At 43.0% G+C, this 26427-nt stretch overlaps 1 protein-coding gene across 1 annotated transcript in view; it reads left to right on the top strand.

The window, feature by feature from the left end:
* Window positions 1-8244: 8244 nt before the first annotated feature.
* LOC122528354 (protein jagged-1-like) overlaps window positions 8245-26427 on the top strand; it is a 68137-nt gene continuing 49954 nt past the window's right edge. The window contains exon 1 of the mRNA XM_043653389.1: window positions 8245-10236. Coding sequence (XP_043509324.1) covers window positions 10189-10236 — 48 coding nt within the window. The 5' untranslated portion in view covers window positions 8245-10188. The remainder of the gene's footprint in view (window positions 10237-26427) is intronic.

Genomic DNA, 26427 nt, shown 5'->3' with positions numbered 1-26427 from the left:
GATTTTTCTCGGATCGGTTATCTGAAGGGCCGAACCTCCGCCGCGACGATAAATCTCCGGCTTTATCCGGCCGTCTATCTGCAGATCTTCCGTCGTCCGATCATTATTGACAACGTCGGTGAATTAACGGTACGAGCCGAGCTCGTGGACCTTCATCCTTCCACGTTTCCTTGCGCCACGTTTCGAGAACCGCTTTCTCACAGGACAAATTAGAGGCTCGTAAATCGTGCTGTGTAATTGGGGTGGGTATAACGCAGCTATTGGGGTGGCCAAACGTTTCGCACTCTGTTGTGCCAATTTTTTCCTCAAGTGAGCTTCGATGCCCCACTAAATTAGTTGAAACGACAGAAACTACTGTTTGTAAGTAGTAAACATGTAAGAAGGACATTAGAAAAAGGTAAAACTAACTTTTTAATGAGACTCATGAGCCTGTTATTTATTCGACCAAATTATTTATGTCCGGGGTTAATTCTGTTGTAGCGAAAATCATCGAATTCTTGAAATTCTCATCGGTGAATTATTCTTAATTAATTTCATGGTGGAAAAATCTTGTTCGCATCTATAGGTACTTGCAAATAGACATATATATATATATATATATATATATATATATATATATATATATATATATATATATATATATATATATATATATATATATATACGTATATTTTTGTGCAAATTTTTTGAAGTTTGGAAAAACTTCGGAAGATAGGATGTTCCGAAGTCAATGTCATCACTTGGAACAGGAAGGAGGGTATCAAATTTTGCTTTTAAAAAACTAAGTGACGATATATTGATTAATAAAATTATACAATTTATGAATCAATATATATATATATATATATATTATATAACCATTATATTATAATATATTAACACTAGAACAGTCAAAATGGTCAAAATATGGACCATTTGAATATTTTTATTAAATATTTCATAGATATGAAAACGTATTATCGAAGACTTGAATAATTCTTCGTGTAAATACACAAATAGCCTGTGTACCCTGTTGTATTATAAAGATTTTCTCTTTCTTTTACTTCAACGTCTCTCATGGATAATTTTATGCTTCAGGTAGTCTTTTAACGTTAATAAAGCTTTCGTTTCTCACGAAAAAGTTCTTTACTTTTCTTTCTGATGAATCTAACGTTGAATCTAATACATAGAACGCGCGTCAGGCGTTTCTTCTTTTTACACATTTCAACTAACAACTAACCAACCAGTTGATAGAACGTCGACTTCGTGTTCGATTGCGTGGCACGATTTAGCGCCAGTTAGCGCGAGCCATACAGACGGGTGTATAATTTGCTGAATAATATGTTTAGCCAGTCCACGGATTATTAATTCGCGTATTCGACAATCCCACAATGTCCTCGCGTGAGCGTCGAACGAAACGGCGCGTTCAATAAGCATCTGGCGAGAAATTACACATTATCGGATCGCGGAAGGATCATTCTCTTTCTCCTCTCTCGTTCTTTTTCCCTTTCTTTTCGTTCCCCACTCCTCCTCTATTCATCGATGGATCCACTCGCGGTTCAAGGAAGGTTCTCGACGTGTTATTAGTCCTCGCTGTTTAACGATTCAACAACGGCTGAACACACAGGGCTATTATTCTTCCGTTTTCTACCTCTCTTTCCGAACGGGAATTAATACGTTGTTAGCCCCGTTCGAGTAACTTAATAAGATAGAAGCCGGCTGACGTTCTTCTTTTCTTCTCACCGTGGCTCTCTCTCAGCCTCTCCTTCAATCCCGATGAATAATTCGCGGTTTCTTTCGCCGGCTTTCGTCCTTCGATTTTAATTGCGCGAAATTTACGACTGCCGATTCCAGCTGAGAGAATCCAAGACGAGACGAGACTTTCGCTGAGACCTCTTCCCTTTCTCTTCTTTTCTTCTTCTTCTTCTGGTTCGTTGCATCGTCAAAACTAACTCGATAACTAATTGCACCGTCCCGTTCGCGGCTAGGGTTTTGCCTGCCCGATTTAGCAAGGTTACGCGAGAGCGATGAAAATACGGCTTAATGCGGACCATAACGAGTGACCAAACCGTATACAATAATTGGTCGCTTTCTCTTTAAACTCGTCGATATGATAATACTGGATATAAATTATTGAGAAGTTATAAATTTGTTATTTGTTTTACCTGAATTATACTTATATATACTTAAAACTGAGATAATATTGCGACAAGAAAATTTTCGACGTGCGTGGCACGTCATACCAGTGCTAGATGTTAACCATTTGAGCTGGCAACTGATTGCGGACCATAACGAGTGACCAAACCGTATACAATAATTCGTCGCTTTCTTTTTGAACTCGTCGGTATCATAATGCCGAATAATACTGGATATAAATTACTAACAAGTAATAAATTTATTATTTGTTTTGTCTGAGTTATACTTAAATATACTTAAAGCTGAGATAATATTGCGACAAGAAAATATTCGACGTGCTAGAGGTTAACCATTTGCGGTGGCAACTGACTGCGGACCATAACGAGTGACCGAACCGTGCACAATAATTCGTCGCTTTCATTTCCTTTTGAACTCGTCGGTGTGATATCACTGGATAGAAATTATTGAAAAGTAATAAATTTTATTCTTCGTTTTGCCTATTTTGTTTTACTTGAATATACTTAAAGCCGAGAAAATATTACAATTTTGAAACAAAAATATTCTCGACGTGCACGTCATTCCAGCGCAAAAGGTTAAGGCTTGTTTTATCACTTGCGCTGGCAACTGATTGCGGACCATAACGAGTGACCGAACCGTATACAATAATTTGTCCATTTCTCTTTGAACTCGTCGGTATGATATCACTGTATAGAAATTATTAAGAAGTGATAACCTTAATAATAAACTATCGTTTTACCTGAGTTACGTGTAAATATATTTAAAACTGAGAAAAATGTTGCAATTTGGGGCAAAAAATTATCAACGTGCGTGGCACGTCATTGCAGCGCGGTTTTTAATTCGCGGTCTACGTAACGGGGATTCGCGATTTCAAGCGGGAGCAATTAACGCGCCGTATGAAAATGACAACTGACGTGTGGTTCGCGGTTAACGGAACCGGGAAGAACACCGGGCTCTACGCGCTTCATGCGATACGCATGCAAATTTCTCCTCCGTCGATCGATCAGCCAGTGCACTTCATCCTGAGTAATTCTCATCTCTTTTTTTGTGCCCTCTTATCGGGGACTTTGCGTGTTCATTTTGTAAGTTACTAAAATTATTTACTAAATCATTGAGCAATTTTACTGTCTTTGGGCTATGTGAATATAGCAATGACAGTGACGATGGAGTTGGAATGAATAGAAACAAATGCAAAGGTGAAATGTTGAAATCTTCACGTAAACAGTGACATATTTACCTCGTACTTTTAAGTCCAAAATCTACAAAATTCGATCTTCGTCGATATTTACAAAGTTCGACAAGATCATCATCAATATTTGCGGCTTCGTTGAATTAGAAATTTGTCGTTAGTTGTCAGGATAAGTACATCCGTTCCTCCATTTATGTGACACAATTTTTTACCAAAAAATATATTTTCTTACAATTTTTAAAAAAATAACAGTAACAGTAACTACAAACCAGTTATGATTATTCAGCGTCGAGTTTCTGAAAACTTGGCAAAAAACAAGTGTGAAACGATCCGTAAAAATTAGCATTAACGATGAAAATGAAGTCGAACTTGCAAATATTCCAAGCGTCGAGGATAATAAGTTTGTGCCAATTGAGAAGAAAAGGTGGATCGTTTTCAGTCACAGTAGCGATAGTGACATTAAATAAAATTTAGTTTTGTTTTCTGAAATGCTATTGTTATTTTGTTAATCTACGTGATATAAATATGTATTTCTACAACTCGTGCCAGCTTCTCTTCCCAATAATTTTGTCGTCTTTTGACAAACTCTATTTGCACAATTTTTATTCGCAATTTTCATCCACGTGGACACTTTGCGTGAATGGAGAAGCCATAAAATAAGGTGTACTACATATTTACACCGATTTCAGTAAGGTCTTTGAATTCTCCGACATCCAGACGAGCTAAACGTACTTTAACCTGTTGCGCTAGTAACTGGTTCACGGACCATAACGAGTGACCAAACCGTATACAATAATTCGTCTTCTTTTCGAATTCATCGGTATATATCACTGGATAGATATTACCAAGAAGTAATAATTTATTATTATTTAATAGATATAATATAATAATATAATAAATATATATAATATATATAATATAATATAATATAATTTATTATTATTTATTATTAAAAATTTATTATTAGTTATTACTAAATTTATTATTACTTAATATATATAATATAATACAATGTAATTTATTATTTGTTTTGCCTGGGTTATATTTCAATATACTTGAAACTGAGAAAATGTTGCAATTTTGGGCCAAATATTCCACGACGTGCGTGGCAGCGCAAGAGGTTAAACGTGGTCACGTAACCGGTAGGAAACGTCAACCGGAGGGACAGTAATTTCACGACACGGTGTATCGGACGCAGAAGCCGGAGGCAAGAAGTTCTCGATCGACGACGACGACGACAAGGAGAGGACGCGGTGGATTTCCAAGCGGCGGCGGTAGCGGCGGCCCAGCTGGAATCTGGTATCTATAGCCAGCCGACGAATACCTGAAGAAAGATCATTAAAATCCCTCGGCGTATCCGCCTCGCGCTCGCACTCGCGCGGTTTGTATCCTGTCGCGTATCCATTACGCCTTAATTTCGCCAAGGCCTTTCGGGGTAAACCGACCCCGGTCGGATAATACGCGCCGGGAATAATCGAAATGGAAATGAGCAGGAAACGTGCGTTGACGAACAGAGGCTTGGCGAAAGTGAAGAGGGTCCGATGAAGGAAAACTGCGGGTCGTAAAAGTTCAAAAACCCATGAGCGAGGAAACGAAGGTTTGATTTCACGGGTGTGCGCCTCGGGTGGACGAATTCGGAACGATCTCGAGGAGAAGAGACAATGAAGACAAGGCGGATGAGCACGGCAGCAACCGGGCAAGATATCACAGGCAAGCACAGGTGGAATCTGGTATCTGACGAAAAGGCAGGCCTGGGACAGTCCGGTGGAGAACGAAAAAGGGGGAAAAGGACGAGAACGAGGGAGGAAGAAGAGTGAGAGAGAGAGAGAGAGGGAGAGAGCGAGCAGTAGTGGTGGCTGCACCTAAACACCCTTGCGTGTACCGCTCACGCGTTTTCTCCGTGCAGTCAGAAGCGCGTGTGCGTTTTCAGCCTCCCCAACCAATGTAACCCCCTCGAAAACCGCCGTGCTCTCACTCTCTCTCTCTCTCTCTCTCTCTCTCTCTCTCTCTCTCTTTGCCTCCGTTGCGTCTGTAATAATGTGCTCACATATTGGAGTACCTGAGAGAAGAGTCGAGAGAAGAGAAGAGAAGGAAAGAGGGGGCAAACAGCAAAGAAACAGCGGGATGAAGAAGAAGAAGAAGAAGAAGAAGAAGAGGGATCGGAGGGAAGACTGACGGGCCCCGAGCCCTGGACCAACGCGCACGTATACCGCGCTCGCGTGTGTTACCAATGACTCTGCGAGAGGGAAGGTGTATGAGTGCGTAAAGCGTGGCCACATGCCCACCAGCGATAATAAGAGAAAATAAGTAAAACCCTAAGGTACGAACCGGAGGGGGCATAGGGCGGCCGAAGGTAAGGGGGGGGGGGGCGAAAGGGAGAACCATGCCACCAAGAGAAGAAGGAACGATAGGGGAAGCAAAGAGGGAGCACAGCCGCGGCACGAGAGAAAGAAGGAGGAGGAGGAAGAGTTGAACCTGTTCCCGAGGGAGTTCCTTGACCCTCGGGGGGGCACACTGTGTGTGTGTATGTGTGTATGTGTGCGTGTGTGTGTGTTGCAAGCGCTTCGAGAAACGCGAGAGAAGCCAGCGGTGTAGCCACCATGATGCCCTCCGGCTAACTTCTCTCCGAGGGGCCCACGAAGAAGCGAAGCCAGTCGAAGACGAGGAGCGAGGATGCCGAAGCAGGATGCAGATACTCTCCCTTTCTCTCTCTCTTGCTCTGTGTGGCTGCGGTAGGCGGAAAGAGACGCGAACAAGCGTGCATGCGAGAAGATCAGGGGTATCTTGCGCGAGAGAAAGGAGGATGGAAGAAAGTCGGCGAGACGCGGACCAGGCAGCACCATCAGCGCAGCAGTGTTCCACTACTACTGGCTGTCGGTCCGTCCATCCGTCCGTTCCTACGTTCGTTGGTGGACCACGATGCACCATACTGGCACGCTACCATCCGAACGTCGTAGCTCGACTCGGTCGGGTCTCGCGGAGCTGGGGGCTTCACGAGCCAGACGAAGATGGAAGCCAGAGTCGAATCTCTCCGCGTCGTCTCTCTCTCTCGGCTGTACAGGTTCTTTCAAGCCGGAGCTGACCTCGCCGGTGTAACGAGTGGAAGAGATCAGGGCTGCCGGGAGGATCGCGAAAATTTAATTTCGATCGCCGCGGGGATCGTTAAATGAACGCTCGTTTTTCTTCCGCGAACACGAGCAGAGATAAGAGAGATGGGGTGGAAATGGACATTGCGGCGGTTGCGAGAAAACGGCTGATCGCAATTAGGCTAACGCGTTCGAACGTTCCTCCATCAGGGGAAATTAATTTTATCATTCGTATTAGTCGTTGGTAATCGAGCGATACGTTACGGTCTTCGTCTTACGGAAATCGATCGACGATCGACCACGCGTGACCCGGCGTTCTTTGCGGCGTTTCGTTTCACAAATATAGCGCGAGACAGCCGTTGGCGCTACGAGACGCGACTAGAAAAAAGAAGCCCGATCACCTGGGTAATAATAATTTATCGTCGTTTAACCGGGAATTGCGCGGAACGTGATGCACGGGGGCACAAAATTCAACGACGATCCGAGGCAAGATGGCATTTCTCGCTGAGAAACCACGATCCGCGATATAATGACGATGGACACGCGACAGCCACTTATCCATTATTGATCGTCCAAAATCACTCTTCCGGAATTTCTTCTTTCAATCCCCACCCCACTTGCCCCTCTGGTATCGTTATGCCGCTCGTGTAACAGCGTTCGTTCGACAGCGTTAAACATCCTCGAGGGCAGAGAGCCGCAGAAAATTGGACGAATCCCCTTAACGAACGATCCCTCGATCGAGAGACAGACTTCCGTGCCTTAAATTCTCCTCCTGTGCCTGAGAACTCGTTTCCACGTCGTTGAATTCGATCGATCGAGAGAGAGAGAGAGAGAGAGAGAGAGAGACAGAGAGAGAGAAAGAGAAAGAGAGTGAATGAGAGAGAGAAAGAGGAAAGTAAACGTTTCTCAGCGTTGTCGTTGTCGTTGTCGTCCGCAACATGCGGAGAACTCGATCTCCTCTCGCGTTCAACGAGGTGAGAATACACAAACGGCGTTTACGAACGGTTCGCGGATGAAACCGATCGTAAGATATACGCGAGCGAGTGGCCCGTCGCGGATATCCAGCGTGTGCAGCCACGGGGACCAGCATCCACCCGGGGCAGCAAGTGTACGATCGTGTAATGCCTTCTAGAAAGGCATCGCCAGCCAAGAGATCGCGCGCTCTTTAACCTGACGGAGATAGAAACCCCAAGTCTCTCCCCGTGTACAGACACGCGAGTCCTCGGCCAATTCCACTCGCGCACACAGAGTCGTCGTGCCTGCGAACGTGTTGCAAGCCAAGACAGCCACACACTGGGGGGAGGGGAGAGAGAGAGAGAGAGAGAGAGAGACTAGATCGGAGTACGTGCGTGCACCGCGAGCGTGCATCCACGTACGATGGTGTACGTAGTTACGTGGAACGCGCGGGACGAGCTCGCGGCCCGAACGTGTGCACGAGGAGAGGCAACGACGCGAGCCAGAGGAGAGAAAGAGAAGAGACCCGTGGGGTCTGTCGGAGAGATCGAAAGGGTCGGGGGCGAAGAGCGGCCCCTCTTCGGTGGTGGCGATGGTGGCAATGGTGGGAGTCGTCGATGCTCCCGACGGTGGCGGCGGAGAAAGAAGAAGGCGGCAGGAAGGGAAGGCCTCACGGGGATAGGGGATTCACTCTTCCTCTCTCTCACTCTCTCTCACTCTCTCGTTAGACAGAGAGAAAGAGACAGGTGACTCGAGTGCAACGAGGAAGGAGAGAAGGGTAGGGAGAGAGAGAGAGAGAGCGTGAGAGTGGAACCGCTGGCGACCGAGGGGGAGGGGGAGGCCCGCAGGCCGGCCTGCGGCTCCGACTCAGTATCCCCGGAGCGACCGTCTCGTGTACCCCGCGGAGGTGCTGCGTTTCCGTGCTCCAACGTGCACGACACAGCCGTAACACGCATACAGCCACACGTACATGCGACTCCAGCCTCACACACATACCCGTTCTACGCCGATACGTTTTTACGTGGCCGTGCACGCACGCCTGGCCCACCCACACAATCGCAGAATCGTGGATAGGCGCGCGTGTGTACCGTCCACCTTCACGCACACACACACACACCTGTTCCATCGGTCGCGAGGAACACGCCGATATCTCGCGACAATCCGCGACAGTTCGACGACGCGCGTGTTTATCAAGACCATCTGGAACTGGTGCTTAATATCGTCGAAGCCAACGCGGGGCTCGAATCATCCCCCGCGGTGGAGGTGCAGGAGGAGGAACCAACTCTCTGCAGCGTGGATGCTGCCGACGTTGCAAGCCTCCATGCCTGGATCGCGTGTTTTCGGTGAATTCGATGGAAATTTCGTCGATGGAGCACGTGGATGGAAGGATCGCGCGGATCGCAGCCAGATCCGCAATGTATCAAAGTGTCTTCACCTTCGTACGATTCGGGATTCACTGAACGACTGATCGTTCGATTCAAATGTGTCCGGCTGGCAGAAATTCTTCCGTATATTTCGACATCTCGTGAATGAAACAGCGTTCGAACTGTTCGAGCTGCGAAAGTGGATATCAAGTGGAACTGCCAGGTGAATATACACCGAAATTGGGACAACGTCCGTCGGCGATTCGCGTGAATTTCTCCCGGTAATCGGCGAGGCACGTGCCCCGTAATGCGAACGGTGCATTAGACGAACAGGTGGGAACGGAGTGCGAGCGCATCACGTGCCGTTCACGCGCGCGTTCTTTTGCAAACAAAAAAAAAAAACAAAAACAATTCGTGTGCCCGTTTGGGGGGACAGAACAGCGACAAGCGGATCGGTGGAGAATTCGTGAAAGATCCACGGAAGAGGCTGTCGCGAAGCTGTCGGTCTTTATCGAGGCTACGTCACGTGAACAACAACGCGACTCGACTCGATTAATTATCGACGATCGTGGTGAAACGAGCTTCGACTTCCAAAGGAAAAGGCTGTCGAGGAGGAGGAGAGAGAGAGAGAGAGAAAGAGAGAGAGAAAGGGGGAAACGAAGAAGAAGGATCGTAACGACCTAGCGATATCGCACGATCAAAGGCAACCGTACCGAGGGAAAGGTACCTGTCGCGACGCGAGAGTGCACGTAAACATCTCATCGAAAAGCCCGGTCCCCCGTATCCTGGATCGACTCCTCGTCCTCGTTCGAAAGCCGAGACGATCTCTCTCGCTGCGAGGCGATCCTTCGCGCCTCCTCTGTCTCACGATATCCGAGAACGTTCGAACGCGAGGTCAAGAGAGAGAAACTCGCGAGAAACTCCGATGCACGTCACTTTTCCAATTTTCCAAAGTTTCCAAACGATTCTTCGTTCTTCACGAAACCTGAAGTGTTTTCTTCTCTTTTTTTTTTTTTTTTTTTTATTCTTTGAACGAGTGTTTGAGAAGTGTTTGACGAAGTGGAGAACCGTGAGATTCAAGGTATATATATATATATATATATATATATATTTACATATATATTTATATTCCGATCAACGAGTGGCTCTTCTGATAATCTGAGGTGTGTGCGGACCGAAATTAAGCATCGAAGAAGTGAAGTGTGATCGACGAACGGGGGATGATCGTATGCAATCGTAACCGATAGTCCGCAGTCGGTAGTATGTGACGAGTGTTTTTCTGAACCGAATCCTATCCTTGGAATAACTTGGCCGGATATATCCAGAGAGGCGTCGAGTGGCTCTGATCTCAGTTTCGACTTGAAATCGTCGGGAGTGGCTGGAAGAAGAAGGAGAAGACGAGCGCAGGTGACCCACGGGGAATGGTGATGCGGTAGTCGAAGGATTCCTCGTGAGGAAAGACATGAGGGCGGCCGCCGCCTACGTCCTGTTCCTTGCCCACCTCATACAGGTAACATGCACACGCTTTATCTGCCCTATTCGCGGGACAACCGACTCTCTTCCGTATTCCACTCATGCGGACGTGTACCCTGTCAGGCGAACGTTTAATAAAGCTGACGGAAACCCGCCTTGTCCCTCTCGTAAACATTCTCCCTCGCCTCAAACTTCTGCCCGAGAAATCTCGAGAATTTTTTGCCATACTCCTTGAAGAACGTAAATTCCGTCTGGTGAGAATTTTAATACGGACAAATTCGTCTGTTCTTACAGAGAAGGACTATTCTTCTTGTAACGCTATTAATCTGATTGGAAGATGATTCAGATAGATGAGTCAAGTGTCTAGTATATAGAAAAATTGCAGATAAACGTATATGCCCGAGAAATCTCGAGAATTTTTCGTCATACTCCTTGAAGAACGTAAATTCCGTCTGGTGAGAATTTTAATACGGACAAATTCGTCTGTTCTTACAGAGGAGGACTATTCTTCTTCTCGTAACGCTATTAATCTGATTGGAAGATGATTCAGATAGATGAGTCAAGTGTCTAGTATATAAAAAAATTGCAGACAAACGTATATGCCCGAGAAATCTCGAGAATTTTTCGTCATACTCCTTGAAGAACATAAATTCCGTCTGGTTAGAATTTTAATACGGACAAATTCGTCTGTTCTTACAGAGAAGGACTATTCTTCTTCTCGTAACGCTATTAATCTGATTGGAAGATGATTCAGATAAATGAGTCAAGTGTCTAGTATATAGAAAAATTGCAGATAAACGTATATGCCCGAGAAATCTCGAGAATTTTTCGCCATACTCCTTGAAGAACGTAAATTCCGTCTGGTGAGAATTTTAATACGGACAAATTCGTCTGTTCTTACAGAGGAGGACTATTCTTCTTCTCGTAACTCTATTAATCTGATTGGAAGATGATTCAGATAGGTGATTCGTCAAGTGTCTAGTATATAGAAAAATTGCAGACAAACGTCTATGGTTGTACGAATCTATCATTTATAGCGTTGTCTAAAAAATAAAAACACGGCAGACAGGTGTTTGTGAATTGTTAAACGAAAGAGTTATTTACGTAGAACCTGTAGCTATTTAGAACACATAGAGAGAAAGAGAGAGAGAGAGAGAGAGAGCCTGTATGTGTGTGTGTGTGTTTAAAGTTATTATTAAATCGAAGGAAGAATACACCGTACGTGCGTTCGACAAAATGTACACTTATATACTCGAGACGATGTGCGATGCAATCTCACCGTCAAATTGCTCCGCATTTGGAAAAAAAAAGGAAACGGGAAAAAAGGTCGAACTGGATAGCCGATGATCAAGCCGCGAGAGACGGAGCAATTACTCGCCGATGCCGAGCGATAAGGTCGCGAGGCTAGATAATCCGTAATTACCGACAACCAGCTCTGAATCGTGCTTATTCTCCGTGCATCGGTGCCAGATAGAACAACAACAACGAAGAGAAAAAAACGTGATTGAAAAGGAGGGAAGAGACGAGGAGAGAAAATAAGAAGAAAACGAACGTTTACATATTAATTACATGCATCAGGGCGAACGGAGCGCAAACTGTCGCAAAGTGGAACGATTAGATAAGTAGCGACCGGCTCTGCGATGAATCATTGGGACGAGGTTTATTAACTTATCTTAGACGCTAATTCGATGAACGCGTAAAGACAGTCGCTCGACTGGACGTATCGCATGTACATACGTACATACGTAACTCTATTCGTCGTTTCTTCGCTCCTTTCCCATCCGTATCTCTTCTTTCTGACATCTTTACGTTTCCTTTTATTGGTCTCAGTCTCTCCGACGTTGCCTCGTATTTTCTTTTTCCTGAATCCCAGCGATCTTCATTCCCCATCGTTGGAAGAAATTTGTGTGAATTTGATAACACGCGGATCAGTTAATTTTCTTCAATTTAAGCTTCACAATTGTCTATGAATGCACCTTGTTCTTGCGACGTCTACAAGTCCTTTTGAGATCGCACAGCTACCAAACTATCCGCCTCTTCTTTCCTTCAGGAGAATTTACACAAAAGCTCCGAAAACTTGAACATCCACCAAAAATCATTGAGAGCTCCTGAAAATTTTTCCACCACTCCGAATTTTCCTCCTCCGGACTGAAAATCCTTGAGAAACGTAGAAACTCGAGGAAACGTAGAAGCAAATCGTAACTATTTCCCAGTCAGTCGGCCATTCTCGAACACTGTACCTCTGTTTCTTGCCTCGGTCTCTCTCTCTCTCTCTCTCTCTCTCTCTCTCGCTGGTTTCTTCTCGGTCGTGCGTCGTTGTTGCACGAGGACGAGTGGACGACACACGCCGCATCCTTCTGCTTGTTCTCATCAAGCGGATACGCAGTTACGGTGTAACCGCGGCCTTTTTATCCGCCGATGTTGCCCCGTCACCCACACTTATCATCCGGCTTTGCCTCGGTGTATCTTTGTCCCCTCTTTCGCTCGACGCGTCGGCATTATTGCACACGTCGGCCCCGTGTGTGTCGCGCTATTGTCCGCGCCGCGATGCCCCGTCGAAAAATGTATAACACGTTGCATCAGTGTAATGGGACGGTCTTATTTGTATCATCCTGCGAGGTTATTACACGCTCTCGTGCACGCGTTGTGTGTGTTCAGGAAGTGTGCCGAGGGCGCGCGGAACCCACCCCTCCCCCTCCATTACCACGGCCGAGGGGATGATGATGATCTCGTTCGTGAGTCCCCGATTGATTATTCGAATTATTGACGGTAGAATTTTTTATTGAATTTACTAGGGCCTCGAATTGTACTTCAAGCAAGCTAACAGAAATCTAAGTAAATCAATTAAATTGTTAAGTATTAATATTTAGTATTAATATGAATATTATTAGATAAAACACTCAATGATACTATAAGTTAAGCATTACTTACATATTGATATTTATTAATATTTTATTAATATTATATTTATTAATATTATTAATATTTATTAATATTTTAATATTATGTTTATTAATATTATTAAAATACTTTAATACTTGATAATTCGTTAATTTTTAATACTTGACACTTAGGATGCTTAGCAATCTAAATAAACTATTAATTAAAGTATTAAGTATCAATAAATTGAATTAATTGTATTAATTAACTTTAATTAACTACTTAAATTAAATTGAAATAAATTAAAGTATTTAACCCTCTAATTAACAGTTTAATTAATAGTTTACTTAGATTTTCGAAGTGTGAAGAATATTTTCACACGAACTTTTATTAAATTATGAACAACCATTTCAATACACTCTTCATTATATTTCTTTATCAATTGGATTGTTAGGTTACTTAAATTTTCCATGTAGGAAGAATATTTTTATATTAACTTTCCTTAAATTATGAACAACTATTTCAATAGACTCTTTGTTATGCGCAGTTTATTTATCCTGCGTAAAAATGATCGAACTTGAAGCTACATCTATTCCCCTGGATATAACTTTCCCAAGCTGCGAAATTGCGCTCCGCTTCTAATCGAAATCCGACTAGTAGAGGTTGCTGATTGAGGTCCGTATTAACTATTGTTCAAGACAAACATCATTGATCGATTATTACCCACGATCTCACGAAACGTATTACGCCATTACATTCTAGAGCTTCTCACGAACTAGATATATATATATGTATAAAGTAACGTATCCATTACTATTCACGTCACAAGATCCAAGAGACTCCATCTGTACCCAGCCCAGACTCCATAAACAGCGAGTTAAAAGAGAATCCATAAATTCTTATGAATTCCCTTAAGAAAGTTGACGTGTACCCGAGATGCATCCCAACGTATAAAATTCTTTATACGCGATCCATTACGAAGCTTCTTGAGCTATAAATTATTTCAACGGGCATTCCAACGAAAAGAGATGAGGAAGAAGAAAAGAAAAAAATAAAATCACTCGTCTGAGGAGCAACAAGATCCTGGCAGGGCATTTTTGCGAGTAATATCTCTCTCGTTGGCGAGAGAGAATCGCGGCAGGAGCTGCCGAAGAAGATCGCGAGAGGCGCAATCTCCTTGACGGGGCTAAACACACAGCCTCCGCGACGGAGACGTTGTTGGAGCAACCCCGATCTCGAGAGTAATTGGAGCTCAGAAGCGAAAAGTCAGGGGCACAATGGCCACGAGTTGCGAAAGGGGGAGGATCCATTTCTGCCAAATGACTTTCGAAGAAGAAGGTACGCGGCGGGCCCGGGCCCAGTTCCCTCGATGATTTCGACCTAGCGCAATTAAGCGCCGTTGCTGCTCTCTTTCAATTACCGTCCGAGCTGGAATTACCGTTATAACGCGGCTGCCGTCTGAAAAAAATCTCGCCGAAAAGTATTCCGAGAAACCGATACCTCGGCCCCCTCTATGAAAAACGCTCTCCCTGTCACTTTTCGACCGCCGTTTCTAACGTTTAATATCACGTTTGCGTTCCTTGATGGAACGAAACTAAAAATTGCAAACATACACACACACACATATATACAATTTAGTGTATCGCTGTACGTGATTATTATCTTTTTTATAAAATAAAGATTAGGATCACGTGTGTAATTATTCGCCAATTGTGCTCGTTGATTGAAACGGAAATCTGTTGGTGTTTCGTTCGGGGTGTATGGAGGCAATTTCAGAGATGGATCTCCCTCTGTGCTTTGTGAATTGAAACTGTGAAACTTCAAAGTTCAAGTTGTTTGTTGATGACGATTTTGATCAAACAATTCACGCACGAAGATTTCTATCAATCGACGAGATACAAATCGATCAGAAAGTAGAAGTTTCGTGTTTTGAAACGAGACCAAATGGATCTTTTTTTATAAAGATCAAATCCGTAATTCAAATTACGGGCAATTTTTCACTGCCGTTTCATAAATGACGTCGTAGAAACAAAAAAAAAAAAACTCGTGACGACGAGCGTATTTTTAAAAACGAGTTCAACAGCGTCGATCACAATTGAGGAAAGAAGAAAATAAAATGGCGGAAATATATATTCTCAGTTGTTAACCACTTGCGCTGACTGATTGCGGACCATAACGAATGACCAAACCGTACACAATAATTCGTCGCTTTCTTTTTGAACACGTCGGTATGATAATAGTGGATAATACTGGAAACAAATTATTGAGAAGTAATAAATTTATTATCTGTTTTGCCTAGGTTATACTTAAATATATTTAAGACTGAGAAAATATTGCAATTTTGGGACAAAAAATTTTCAACGTGCGTCGCACGTCATTCCAGCGCAAGAGATTAACCATTTGCGCTGGCAACTGATTGCGGACCATAACGAGTGACCAAACCGTACACAATAATTCGTCGCTTTCTTTCTGAACACGTCGGTATGATAATACTGGATATAAATTATTGGGAAGTGATAAATTTATTATTTGTTTTGCCTCGGTTATACTTAAATATACCGAAAATTTTCGACGTGCGTCATTGCAGCTCAAGAGGTTAACCACTTGCGCTGGCAACTGATTGCGGACCATAACGAGTGACCAAACTGTATACAATAACTCGTCGTTTTCTTTTTGAACACGTCGGTATGATAATACTGAATAATGCTGGATACAAATTATTGAGAAGTAATAAATTTATTATCTGTTTTGCCTCGGTTATACTTAAATATACCGAAAACTGAGAAAATATTGCAACTTTGGGACAAAAAATTCTCGACGTGCGTGGCGTCATAAAGTTATACATTGATTGAAAATAAATAGTTACAGTCTCTAGTTTACAATTTCTGGAGTAAACTCATAGTATCGCGTTTCATAATGACATTATACATTACACAACAGTCGAATTTCACGCCCTTGTGTCAATCGGTTAGCTACCGGATACGCCGCGCAACGAGACAACACGATGAACGGCTGTACTAATGGACGTACTGGGCACATCACGATTTTCCCGGCGATGGAATTCGACGGAACGACTCGATGGAATTCGACGCTCGTCGACGAACGTCGGGCAGCCCATTAAGATCGAAAATTGCACGGGATGCTTGTAGCAATTATTGTAAACCCCCGTTATGGAGGCTGGTATACGAAAGATCGATCTGTGTCTGGACGTGGAATCGCGCGCGCGAAATCCGACTCGCCGCTCCGTACACTCGCCGAGGATTTTTCTCGGGGCTCGACTCGATTATAATTCATCGTCTCCACCGTCGGCGCGTCTTAATTATCTATCCGGCTTGAACGTGCTCGGAGGATGGATCGAGAGGAATGGGCTCTCTAGAAGAAAAAGCACAGCGCGGAGAGAGAGCGAGCCGGAGCTCGAGAGGAAGATCGGTCACGCCTGTGCACCGAGTTCTTCAGATATACTACGATCCCTCTTTGACTCGTCGCGGGTGCATTTTCCAAGTCGCTTGCCTTGATTCGTCTCGCAGAATTTCTCCGTCTCCTACTTTATTTTATCTTCTCTTGACATTGTCTTTATCCTTATCTTCTTTCGATCGCCTTGATTCGTTCTGCAAAATTCTTCCATCTACTATTTTATTTTATCTCCTTTCGATATTGTCTTTATCCTTATCTTCTTTCGATCGGGTAATTTTCAGTCGCTCGCCTTGATTCGTTCTGCAAAATTCTTCCATCTACCATTTTATTTTATCTCCTTTCGATATTGTCTTCATCCTTATCTTCTTTCGATCGGGTAATTTTCAGTCGCTCGCCTTGATTCGTTTTGCAAAATTCTTCCATCTCCTATTTTATTTTATCTTCTTTCGATACTGTCACCATCTTTATCTTCTTTCGATCGTGTAATTTTCAGTCGCTTGCCTCGATTCGTTTCGCAGGATTTTTCCATCACCTGTCTTATTTCATCTTCTGTTGATACTATTTTTATCTTTGCTATCTTCTTTCGATCGTGTAGCTGTCATTTGTACGAAATTTTGGTTTTTTAATACATGTAGCAGGTATGAGCAACAATTCCAAACACGTTCCTTGATCCTTCGAAATTTCCTATCTTCTTTAAATTCTTCGCTGGAACTTCTCTTTCAAGGGTCATTTCCTTTTAATCAGACTTTACTCCTATTAATTAAACAGTAATGAAGTTTTCCTGTTAGAAAACGAAATTATTCGTTTTAGATTTATTAGAATTATTCATTTCCTGAATTAGAAATCCGACGGTAGATTCAAAGGTCGATCCTAATCACGGAGGACATTCAGGAAGACACATAGCAATAAAAAATCGGCGTTTATAAATTCCTCTTGCGAGCCAGAAAATAACGTGGAAGTAAAATTGGCGGAGAACCTGCTAATGGAATACATTTTACGAACGTTGTGAGAAACAATTTCTGACCAACGTTTCGAGTTCAAGCACATTGAACATCACAAAAGCGGGGAAATACGACGCGCGGAGGAATTTTTCTTTTTTTTTTTTTTTTCTCTTTACGCAAACATTGACATTCATCGTCGGCATAAAGGGAAGCCGTGGATCGCAAAGAAACACGGACCGTAATTAATCAACGCCAGCGGATGAAACTCATTCGAGTGAACTCAATAACCCTGTCAGGGAGAATTAGCCGGAGCGGAGGCACTCCGCGCAAATCGCGCCTCGAACGGATAATTTTTTTCTCTTTCTTTCTTTTTTTTCACGCGAAAGTTAACGTCTTAACTATCTCATCACGAGGGATCTCGTCTCTCGATGTTCCCCGGACGAGACAAACCGAACGAACGCGGAGGAAAGCCCGGTACGCGATTAATCATTTCGTGCGCTGCTTTACCGTGTCAAAATATCCTAGCCTCCTGAGGGAATCGGGAGCGAGGTGGTCAGCCCGCGGCTACAAATTAACAACGGTAATGACGCGTGTGCTTTGCAACGTTCCGTGACGTTTGCAGCAAAAAAACGAAAGAACGAAATAATTTCCAAGATAACACTCTGTAAATCACGAGCGGTTAATAGGGACGAGCTACTGCGACAAAAAGGAAGGTGAGACGATTAATGTTGCCAGAGCGAGAAGCAGGAGAAGTGAGGGAGAGCCCCACGCGAGAGGGTTGAGAAAAAGACGCCGGCGTATGGCCCCGCGGCGTCCGACGACGACCCGTTTAGCGCATTAGCGCGCCGCTTCCGCTTTTACCCTGGGAACCGATCTCTCTCTTCTACCGTCGGCGTTCTACACGAACGCTCCGAACGCTGGCTGGCCTGCCTTCTTGTTCCTCCTCTTCTTCTTCTTTTTCTTCTTCTTGTTCTTCTTCTTCCTCGCCGCTATCACCGCGGTCAATTATCAGCAACCTTGCTCTCGCAGAGTCGCTCGCGTTGCTCGCGGCGGAAGTTGCTGGCAGCGGGATGCAGCCAGCGAGATAGCGGACTGCATGAACGTGTAGAGGATCGGATCACGAGGGTAGCGCGACGAGATCGTCGAACAGGTGAAACACTCGTTCGGCGAAGTACCGTTAGGAAAATCGTCCCTTCGATCTCCTCGGTTCCGGATAAGTGCAAACACACGCGCGCCGTTTTCTGGAATATATACCAAGGAGGGATCAATTATTCCAGCCGATCGAACCGCGAGTTGCGCGACTGAAAGTCGAGCAAGTTGAGCTAAGATCGCGCTGGAGAAGAAGAGAGAATGTCTGACCCGCGCGAAGAAGAACGCTGGAGAAGAAGATAGGTGCTCGAAGGCGAGAGGAAGAAGAAGAAGAAGAAGAAGAAGAAGAAGAAGAAGAAGCAAGCGATGTATACGACTGGACGAGTCGTGTTGTGTCGAGAAGCCGAGTGTGAAGAGAAAGGGAGTGACGAGAAAAGGGAATATACCGGGAAGGAGGTGAAAACAGGGAGAAACAGAGACGGGTGAACATCTCTCTGCTGCCGAGGCAGAGAGCTCTGGGCGGGTTAAAGCGAAGCGTTTAGCTGGCGGTCACGCGAACCTCCTATAAAAATCCGAGCCCCGAGGCTCTCGGACTCGCCGGATGCTCGGCCAGATAGACAGATAATACCGTCTCGTGGCGATGTTACACGCCGTGATCCTGCGCGCTCTCTCCTCTCTCGCGCTCGGCCCTCCTGTTCGCGTTTCTCTACCCTCTGTTGCTGCACCGTGGCGCACAGGTGCGTGCCTGCGAGTCTTTTCCCCGGCTCGGTTCAGCATCCACGGCGCGGTGGCCGATATACGAACAATAAAGAAAACGGACCAACAGGCAACACGTAGACCAGAGAGTTTTTACGAGAGTTTTCGGAGAACGGGGGCAGCCTTCGAGCAATTTGCGAAATAACCAGGGACAATCTTTGGAGGGATGCAATGTCGTTTCGTTCTTCCTTTGCTTTTCCATCTCTTTTCGTTCTCGTTTCTTTCTTTTTCTTTTTCTTTTTCTTTTTTTTTTTCTTATTTTCGATAGTACGTGGGATAATCCTTGTTGTTGATAAATACGTAAATACAGAAAGATTCTTAGATACTACTTTTGTTTCTTTAATTTCTTTTCTTTCTTTTTTTTTTTCCTTTCCTTTGAAACGGCCAGCGATTCGTTGAAGCAAAAACACTAACGTTCGTCGAGCGTTTATCTCTCTCTCTCCGACTGAATTTTTTTTATCGCAGCTGGAGAGATTGAAAGAGATGAGTTTACGCCGCGTTACGCGAATCAAAGACAAAGGCTACTGTCGCGACTTTACAGCGTTTAGCTGCAATGGCCTCGTCGCGTTCACCCCGTGGCTTCTTCTTCTTTTTCTTCTTTTTCTTCTTCATTTCCACCTTCGTCGTTTATCAGCTTTGAGAGCAGAAGCGCGGCAATTTCACGGGTGTCGGCGCGAACGAGTGACAAAACAGCGAATTACCAAGACGGTTTCCACGGTGGCACTTTCAACAAAGAAGCCTGCTTTTGCTCCGCTTGACGTTTCCTGTCACCTACCATTTTTGTCATCCGTCCTCCAAAAGGCATTTTACCTTTCGTTCGACGAAAAGCGTGCCTGCCATATGTATGTCTCTCGAATGCTTTCTACGAATGTAGAATCCTTTATCGAGAATCGATCGTGTCTTGAATGACGACGGTCGAACGAAAAGGGGATATTTTCAAATGTCACTGGAGATGTTCCAGTTTTTTGTTTGATCCTCCAGTCTCTGTTTTCTATCGGTATCTGTCGACGATACGTATGCTAAAAATTTCGACAGAATACTGCCCGACGTGGACAGTCTGGCTATCGAATATCGATAAATCATGAAATTCACTGTACAAATAGCACAAGTACGTGTTTCTTTCTAAAAATGAGAGAAACATTGAGAATATGAACAATATTTGACGAGTTCGTATTTTTATTTACATCTTTCAAAGAGTTTGTATCTTTAAAAGCGTGATTACAGTAATAAAATCGGGGCAAACATTTTCTATTTTATCAGAAAAATTCAGTTTGATTATATATTCTCAAATTTTCATGAATAATCGTACGAATTTCTTAATTTTGCTCTTTTTTTTTATTCGTATTACGATAATTTTAATTTAGTAATTTTAATAATTGGAGCCCTATTTTTTTTTTTAATCATATCACGATAATTTTAACAATTGTAGTGTAATTTTAATTTAGTAATTTTAACAATTGTAGCCCTATTTCTTTTTTTAATCGTACCACGATAATTTTAATAGTCGTAGTGTAATTTTAATTTAGTAATTTCGATAATTCCAGCCCTACTCTCTTTTGATAAATGATGTAATCGTATCACGATAATTTCAATAATTGTAGCGTAATTTTAATTTGGTAATTTCAATAATTGCAGCCCTACTTTTCTTTTAATCGTATTATACGATTTATAATAATTTTATTATAATTTTAATAATCGTAGTGCGTCACCTATAAATTTTAACTTCACCTGAACTTTTTCTTACACACTTGAATCCCTCGATAGGGATCGTCGCCGCCCCATTTCAAATATCACCACGAGCAAAGCCATCTGTACACTCTGTGCACTTAAGTGTGCACACTCGAACGCATGACACCAATCAACGAGTCCGTATTTCCATTTAATTTATTGTCGCACCGTTCGATTCACCGACGTGCATACAGCCAGCCAGCCACTGTCACGCGTGCTTACGCAACGTGTAATCGTCGATGATCGACCGAACGATCCGCAGTCGCTTGATTAGAGGACTCGAAACGCCGCGTATTTTTCGGCGACACGATCGATTGTTTTCTAGCGCGTTGAACAAGAAAAGAAGGAGAACGGAAGGCGGAAAATTGCACCGAGAAATTTACACCGTGAAGCATTCATCATCGACCGACGTGTGATTCGTTTCATTCGATCGTTACGAACTGATCGAACGAAAACTGTGCGTATTATCGTATATAAATCGAAGAAAGCGCTGTGATGATTAATAATTCCAAAAAAAAGCAGATTGAAATTTTATTGGACGTATCGTACCTGTATGTTGGTAATGCGATGACTCTGTATTTTCTTCTTTTTTTGACAATAATGCAATTTTCTAAGGTGATGCACGATACCGTTCTCAGAAATACAAGTCCCACCGAGAATTAACGGTCTGATTTTATATCGACGAGCAAAACTGTACAATTCAGCAATTTTAGACTTTTTTTTTCTTTTTAACGACACAACGCGCACAAATGTACGATCGTTGCGAAGAAACTAATGTCCAGTGTACTGCTAGACATATTAGAATCCAGATTAATGATACAACATTTACAGTATATAATTATACATACTAAACAAATATAATTTATAATTAATAGATATAAATATAAGTACTATATATTTGTAAATATAGGTATAAATATAAATACTATATATTTATAAATATAAATATAAATAAAATTAATACTATAAATATAAATATAAGTACTATAAATATAAATATAAATACTCCAAATATAAATATAAATACTATATATTTATAAACATAAATATAAATATAAATACTATAAATATAAACATGAGCACTATAAATATAAATATAAATACTATAAATATAAATATAAATACTATAAATATAAATATAAATACTATAAATATAAATATAAATACTATATACTTATAAATATAAATATAAATATAAATACAAATATAATTAATAACAAATATAGAAAATATAATAAAATAGTATATAGTAAACTCTTGAGCAAAGAATTGTACTACCGCCATTCAAACTCTATTAATATGAAATCTCCTATATTTCGTATATTTTTCACCGCAATATATTTTCATGTGCTTTCACCTCAACCTCGCCGCAGAAACTCATAGAAACTCGCAAGCCTGATCGTTAGAAATCTAAACGCACCGAGTCGTTCGTACAGCGTGTTGTCTTCCATCGCTACTGAAACAATTCAAAGCTGGCAAATCGGCCACCGAAAGATCGCAATAACGTCGCGCGTCATTCATCTTTCACGGAAGGTTCTCCGCTCGAAGAGGCAAGACAGCAGCCGGGGAACAGGTTGTTATTGATGTGCCTGTAACACGAAGTTTGGGGGTATACCAGGTGTATTAGTTAATAGAGCGAGACTAACGTCTGCATCGGCGTCGAACGCCTCTAGACCCAGCGTGATGCGTGTCTTGACTCACACTTGTTCCTCTTCTCGTTCGATTCCCGCCAGGTAGACCAGGATCAGGTTGAAGAAACTGGATGATCGCCTCCCCCCTCCCCCTTCCGCGTGTGGCCGGACTCGATCGTCGATCGTGTTTCCATCCATCCCTTGACCGGGCCAACAAAAGCTCATCGATAACAGCCTGCCAGTTTTTAGTACCCGGCGACAAGTTCCCATGGCTCTTCCCACGAGGAACACGATACACCTACGCAACGATTATTCTTCAAATCGCCTGAGAAAATGCCGATCGAACCTGGGTAAAAAAGTTTCATCCGCGCGCCGGCACGCCGTCCTCCAGACCAACAGCTTCGGCAGCTCTCGCTGTTGTGTCTCGAGAGACGAGAGAGAAAATCGACGGCTCTCCTTGTGTACACACCTTATGGCCAATTTCGGCTGAGTAATTTGGTGAACGCAGAAAAGATATAATTGTCGTCGCACATGTCGACGCAATTGTGAATATTTATTAATAATTTTCGAGGACAAGAAGTCTCAGCGATAAATGTCCTACATAAATATAATTTCGAACTATAATATAAATATCTTACATAAATATAATTTCGAAATATAATTAAACAAAATTAAATGCAATGAAATATAATTTTCGATCGCTAATCTCCTTGTTGGAATCGAAGTTAACTTGTGTCAAGCTCGCCGAAAATTGGACGATTCTCGAAAATTCTTGGATCCTGAATCTTTCAGTGTGTCGCAATAGTATTTCTGAACAATTTCTGGAACACTCGAAACTTGACGTTTAATGTATCTCGTACTCTCAGAAAATTGTTACTCGTCATTTCGGCGAAACTGTGTCTATCGAGCCTATTATGCTCGAGCTAGCTACAGAATCGCCGACTCGAGAGATTTTTATCGTATCGAGACTTAATTAGCCATTCGGCAAAGACGACGTTCGATCACAGTTTGACTTCACGGGAACCGTCGTCGTGTCGCAAATTGCGAGTCTCTCGCATCATCGTCGGTGTTGCCGCGAAAGGCTGACAACGATCAGCACGCTCGATCAATGTCACTGAAACAACGCCTCCGTCGGCTTCTGCTCTCTATCCGTTCGAAACTATCATTCGAAAACAACGGAGAGAGACCAAGAAACGATCGCGTTAATTTATTCCATTCTCTTCCAAGCGGCCAACTGGAACAGCGGATTAAAATTCGTCCTTGCTCGATGATCGGTAGTCGTCGAAGAACAGAACGAGTCCAAGAACGGTCCGGGGAAGAAAGGGGATGGGGACGACTTCCCACGCGAGCTAACAGTTTTTAATTATTTCGGTAATTTGTGGCCGATCGAGCTCGACGGGATCGAGTGGGTAGCGATATTAAGTATAGGCCTCGCTTCGCGAAAAGAGAGAGATATATGGTCGTACACAGGCGCACGTAGACGCGCGCGAATCTATACGGACGAATCGAGGCGAGGGACTCGAGCGAAACGTGTTTTCACCGGAGAGCAACGATTCCGTCCGTGCTACGGTGTAAAATTAAATGGTGCTCGGGGCCGAGTCTATTTCGGCGAGGGCAGGTAGCGGCCACCGGTAATTACTACCTACGACTTAGGAGCTCAAAGATAAAATGAAAGGGCCCGGACGATTTTCGAAACCGAATTCGCGTCAGTTGTTGGTGTTGTTGTTGCTGGTTGCTATTGCCGTTCCTCGCCGTGCTGCGCCCATCGTGCACCCAGCGTGCATCCCCTCCCTCCCCCCCCCACCCTCGCGGTCCAGAACCACCGCGGTTTTGTTCCTTTTCCGGTTCGACGTGGGTCGCGTGAGCGACTGGTCCATCTTTCTTCTCTCTTTCTTTCTTTCTTTCTTTCTTCTTCTTCTTCTGTTTTCTTCTTCTTTTCTTTTTTTTTTTTTTTGCATCGCGTTGGGTGGATCTCGACGGTCATCGAAGATGGGACGATTGATCTGCCGTGAACATTGTTACGGAGAAACTTCGTTAAGTTTCGATCCGGTGGTTGACTGGACTCTCCGCGACGCGGAGAGATTAGTCGATTGAGGATCAAATAATATTTCTAGTGAAACGTTTTATTCGTTAAAATAACAGCGACGTGTAAGAATTGAAAGATTGAAATATAAAATAATAGTATAGACATGTAAAAATTGTAGGATTGAAATGTGAAATAATAGTGACGCGTAAAAATTGTAGAATTGAAATGTAAAATAGAATCGACATATAAAGTTTGAAATATAAAATAACAGCGACGTGTAAAAAATTGAAAGATTGAAATATAAGACAATAGTGACACGTAAAAATTGTAGGATTGAAATATAAAATAGAATCGACATATAAAAATTGAAATATAAAATAATAGCGACGTGTGAAAAATTGAAAAATTGTAGGATTGAAATATAAAATAAAATCGACGTATAAAAATTGAAATATAAAATAACAGCGACGTGTAAAAAATTGAAAGATTGAAATATAAAACAATAGTGACACGTAAAAATTGTAGGATTGAAATATAAAATAGAATCGACACATAAAAATTTAGACATAAAATAACAGCAACGTGTAAAAATTGAAAAATATAAATATAAAATGACAGCGACGTATAGAAATTGAAAGATTGAAACGTGAAACAACAGTGGCACGTAAAAATTGAAAGATTGAAATATAAAACAACAGCGACGTGCAAAAATTGAAAAATTGGAATACAAGGTAACATGTAAAAATTGAAAAATTGAAATAATAAAAATTCGCAGATCAACAGCAGGAGATTAAATATAACACGCTACATTGTCCTGCTTAAAAAAAAAAGCGATTCGATCTTTTAACTTGAATGGCATTTCCCCCGAATTAAAAAATTTGGAAAAAATCGCACGCCATTGAATCGAAGCCTCCCAGGGTTCGACCGTGTTGTTTCCCTCGTTTCAATCGCGCCGCGATCGTTGAAACAGTTCCTCGTTCGCCGATTTCCTGAATCACCGCAGGAACAGAGGTTGTACCCGGTGTTCCGTCACCGGTTGATTTGTATACCTCCCGGGCACGTTTCAGAGTATATCAGAAACGTAACTGGAGCTCGCTAATTAGCATCGGTGAATGACGATAATGGTAGTTTCATTGATCCATCCCCATAACGAGTCGCCAGCCGGTTAGCTGGTTTTTCAATTAAGATATTAAAGCGCGGCGCATTTTACGTAATTGCGTCCAGCCCTGATTAAGCATTTACATAATTACAGTATATATTCCGCATTATAAACGATCCATCCGCCCTTCCGCTTTGTACGCGCTAATGAGATCGCCGATAACAATTAGCCCTCGTAAACGAACGCGTCCCCTCCCCTCCCCGTGCGCCGTTTCCCCTCGATTATCGGCAATGATTCGCCGCGTTTTCGACAGTCATCCTGTTATTAAGGCGTCTGATCGAACGCCGACGAGAGAAAGAGGAATACGGTTTTATCGATAATCCATTCCCATGAGTCGCTTGCAACCGGTTTCGTTCCTGACGCGATCCATCCTCCACGACCTCCTTCCTCTCTCTCTCTCTTCCATCTCGAGTGCTCAATTATTTCTAGGAAGAACCTCAGCCATTTAATATTGTCTCGGAGTCCGTGGAAGCCGATCCAGACAATCCCAAATTAATTCCTCTCCGCGACAGGAGCTCGAAATCGATCGCTGATCGTTACTTTTAGCGAATTTTATTGAAAGAATCTTGTTAACTCGAAATATCGACCATTTTTTAATGAGGAA

The sequence above is a fragment of the Frieseomelitta varia genome, unplaced genomic scaffold (genome assembly GCF_011392965.1).
Source record: "Frieseomelitta varia isolate USP_RPSP 00005682 unplaced genomic scaffold, Fvar_1.2 scaffold_249, whole genome shotgun sequence".
In the NCBI taxonomy this organism is placed as follows: domain Eukaryota; kingdom Metazoa; phylum Arthropoda; class Insecta; order Hymenoptera; family Apidae; genus Frieseomelitta; species Frieseomelitta varia.
This window is presented reverse-complemented; position numbering and strand designations above follow the sequence as displayed.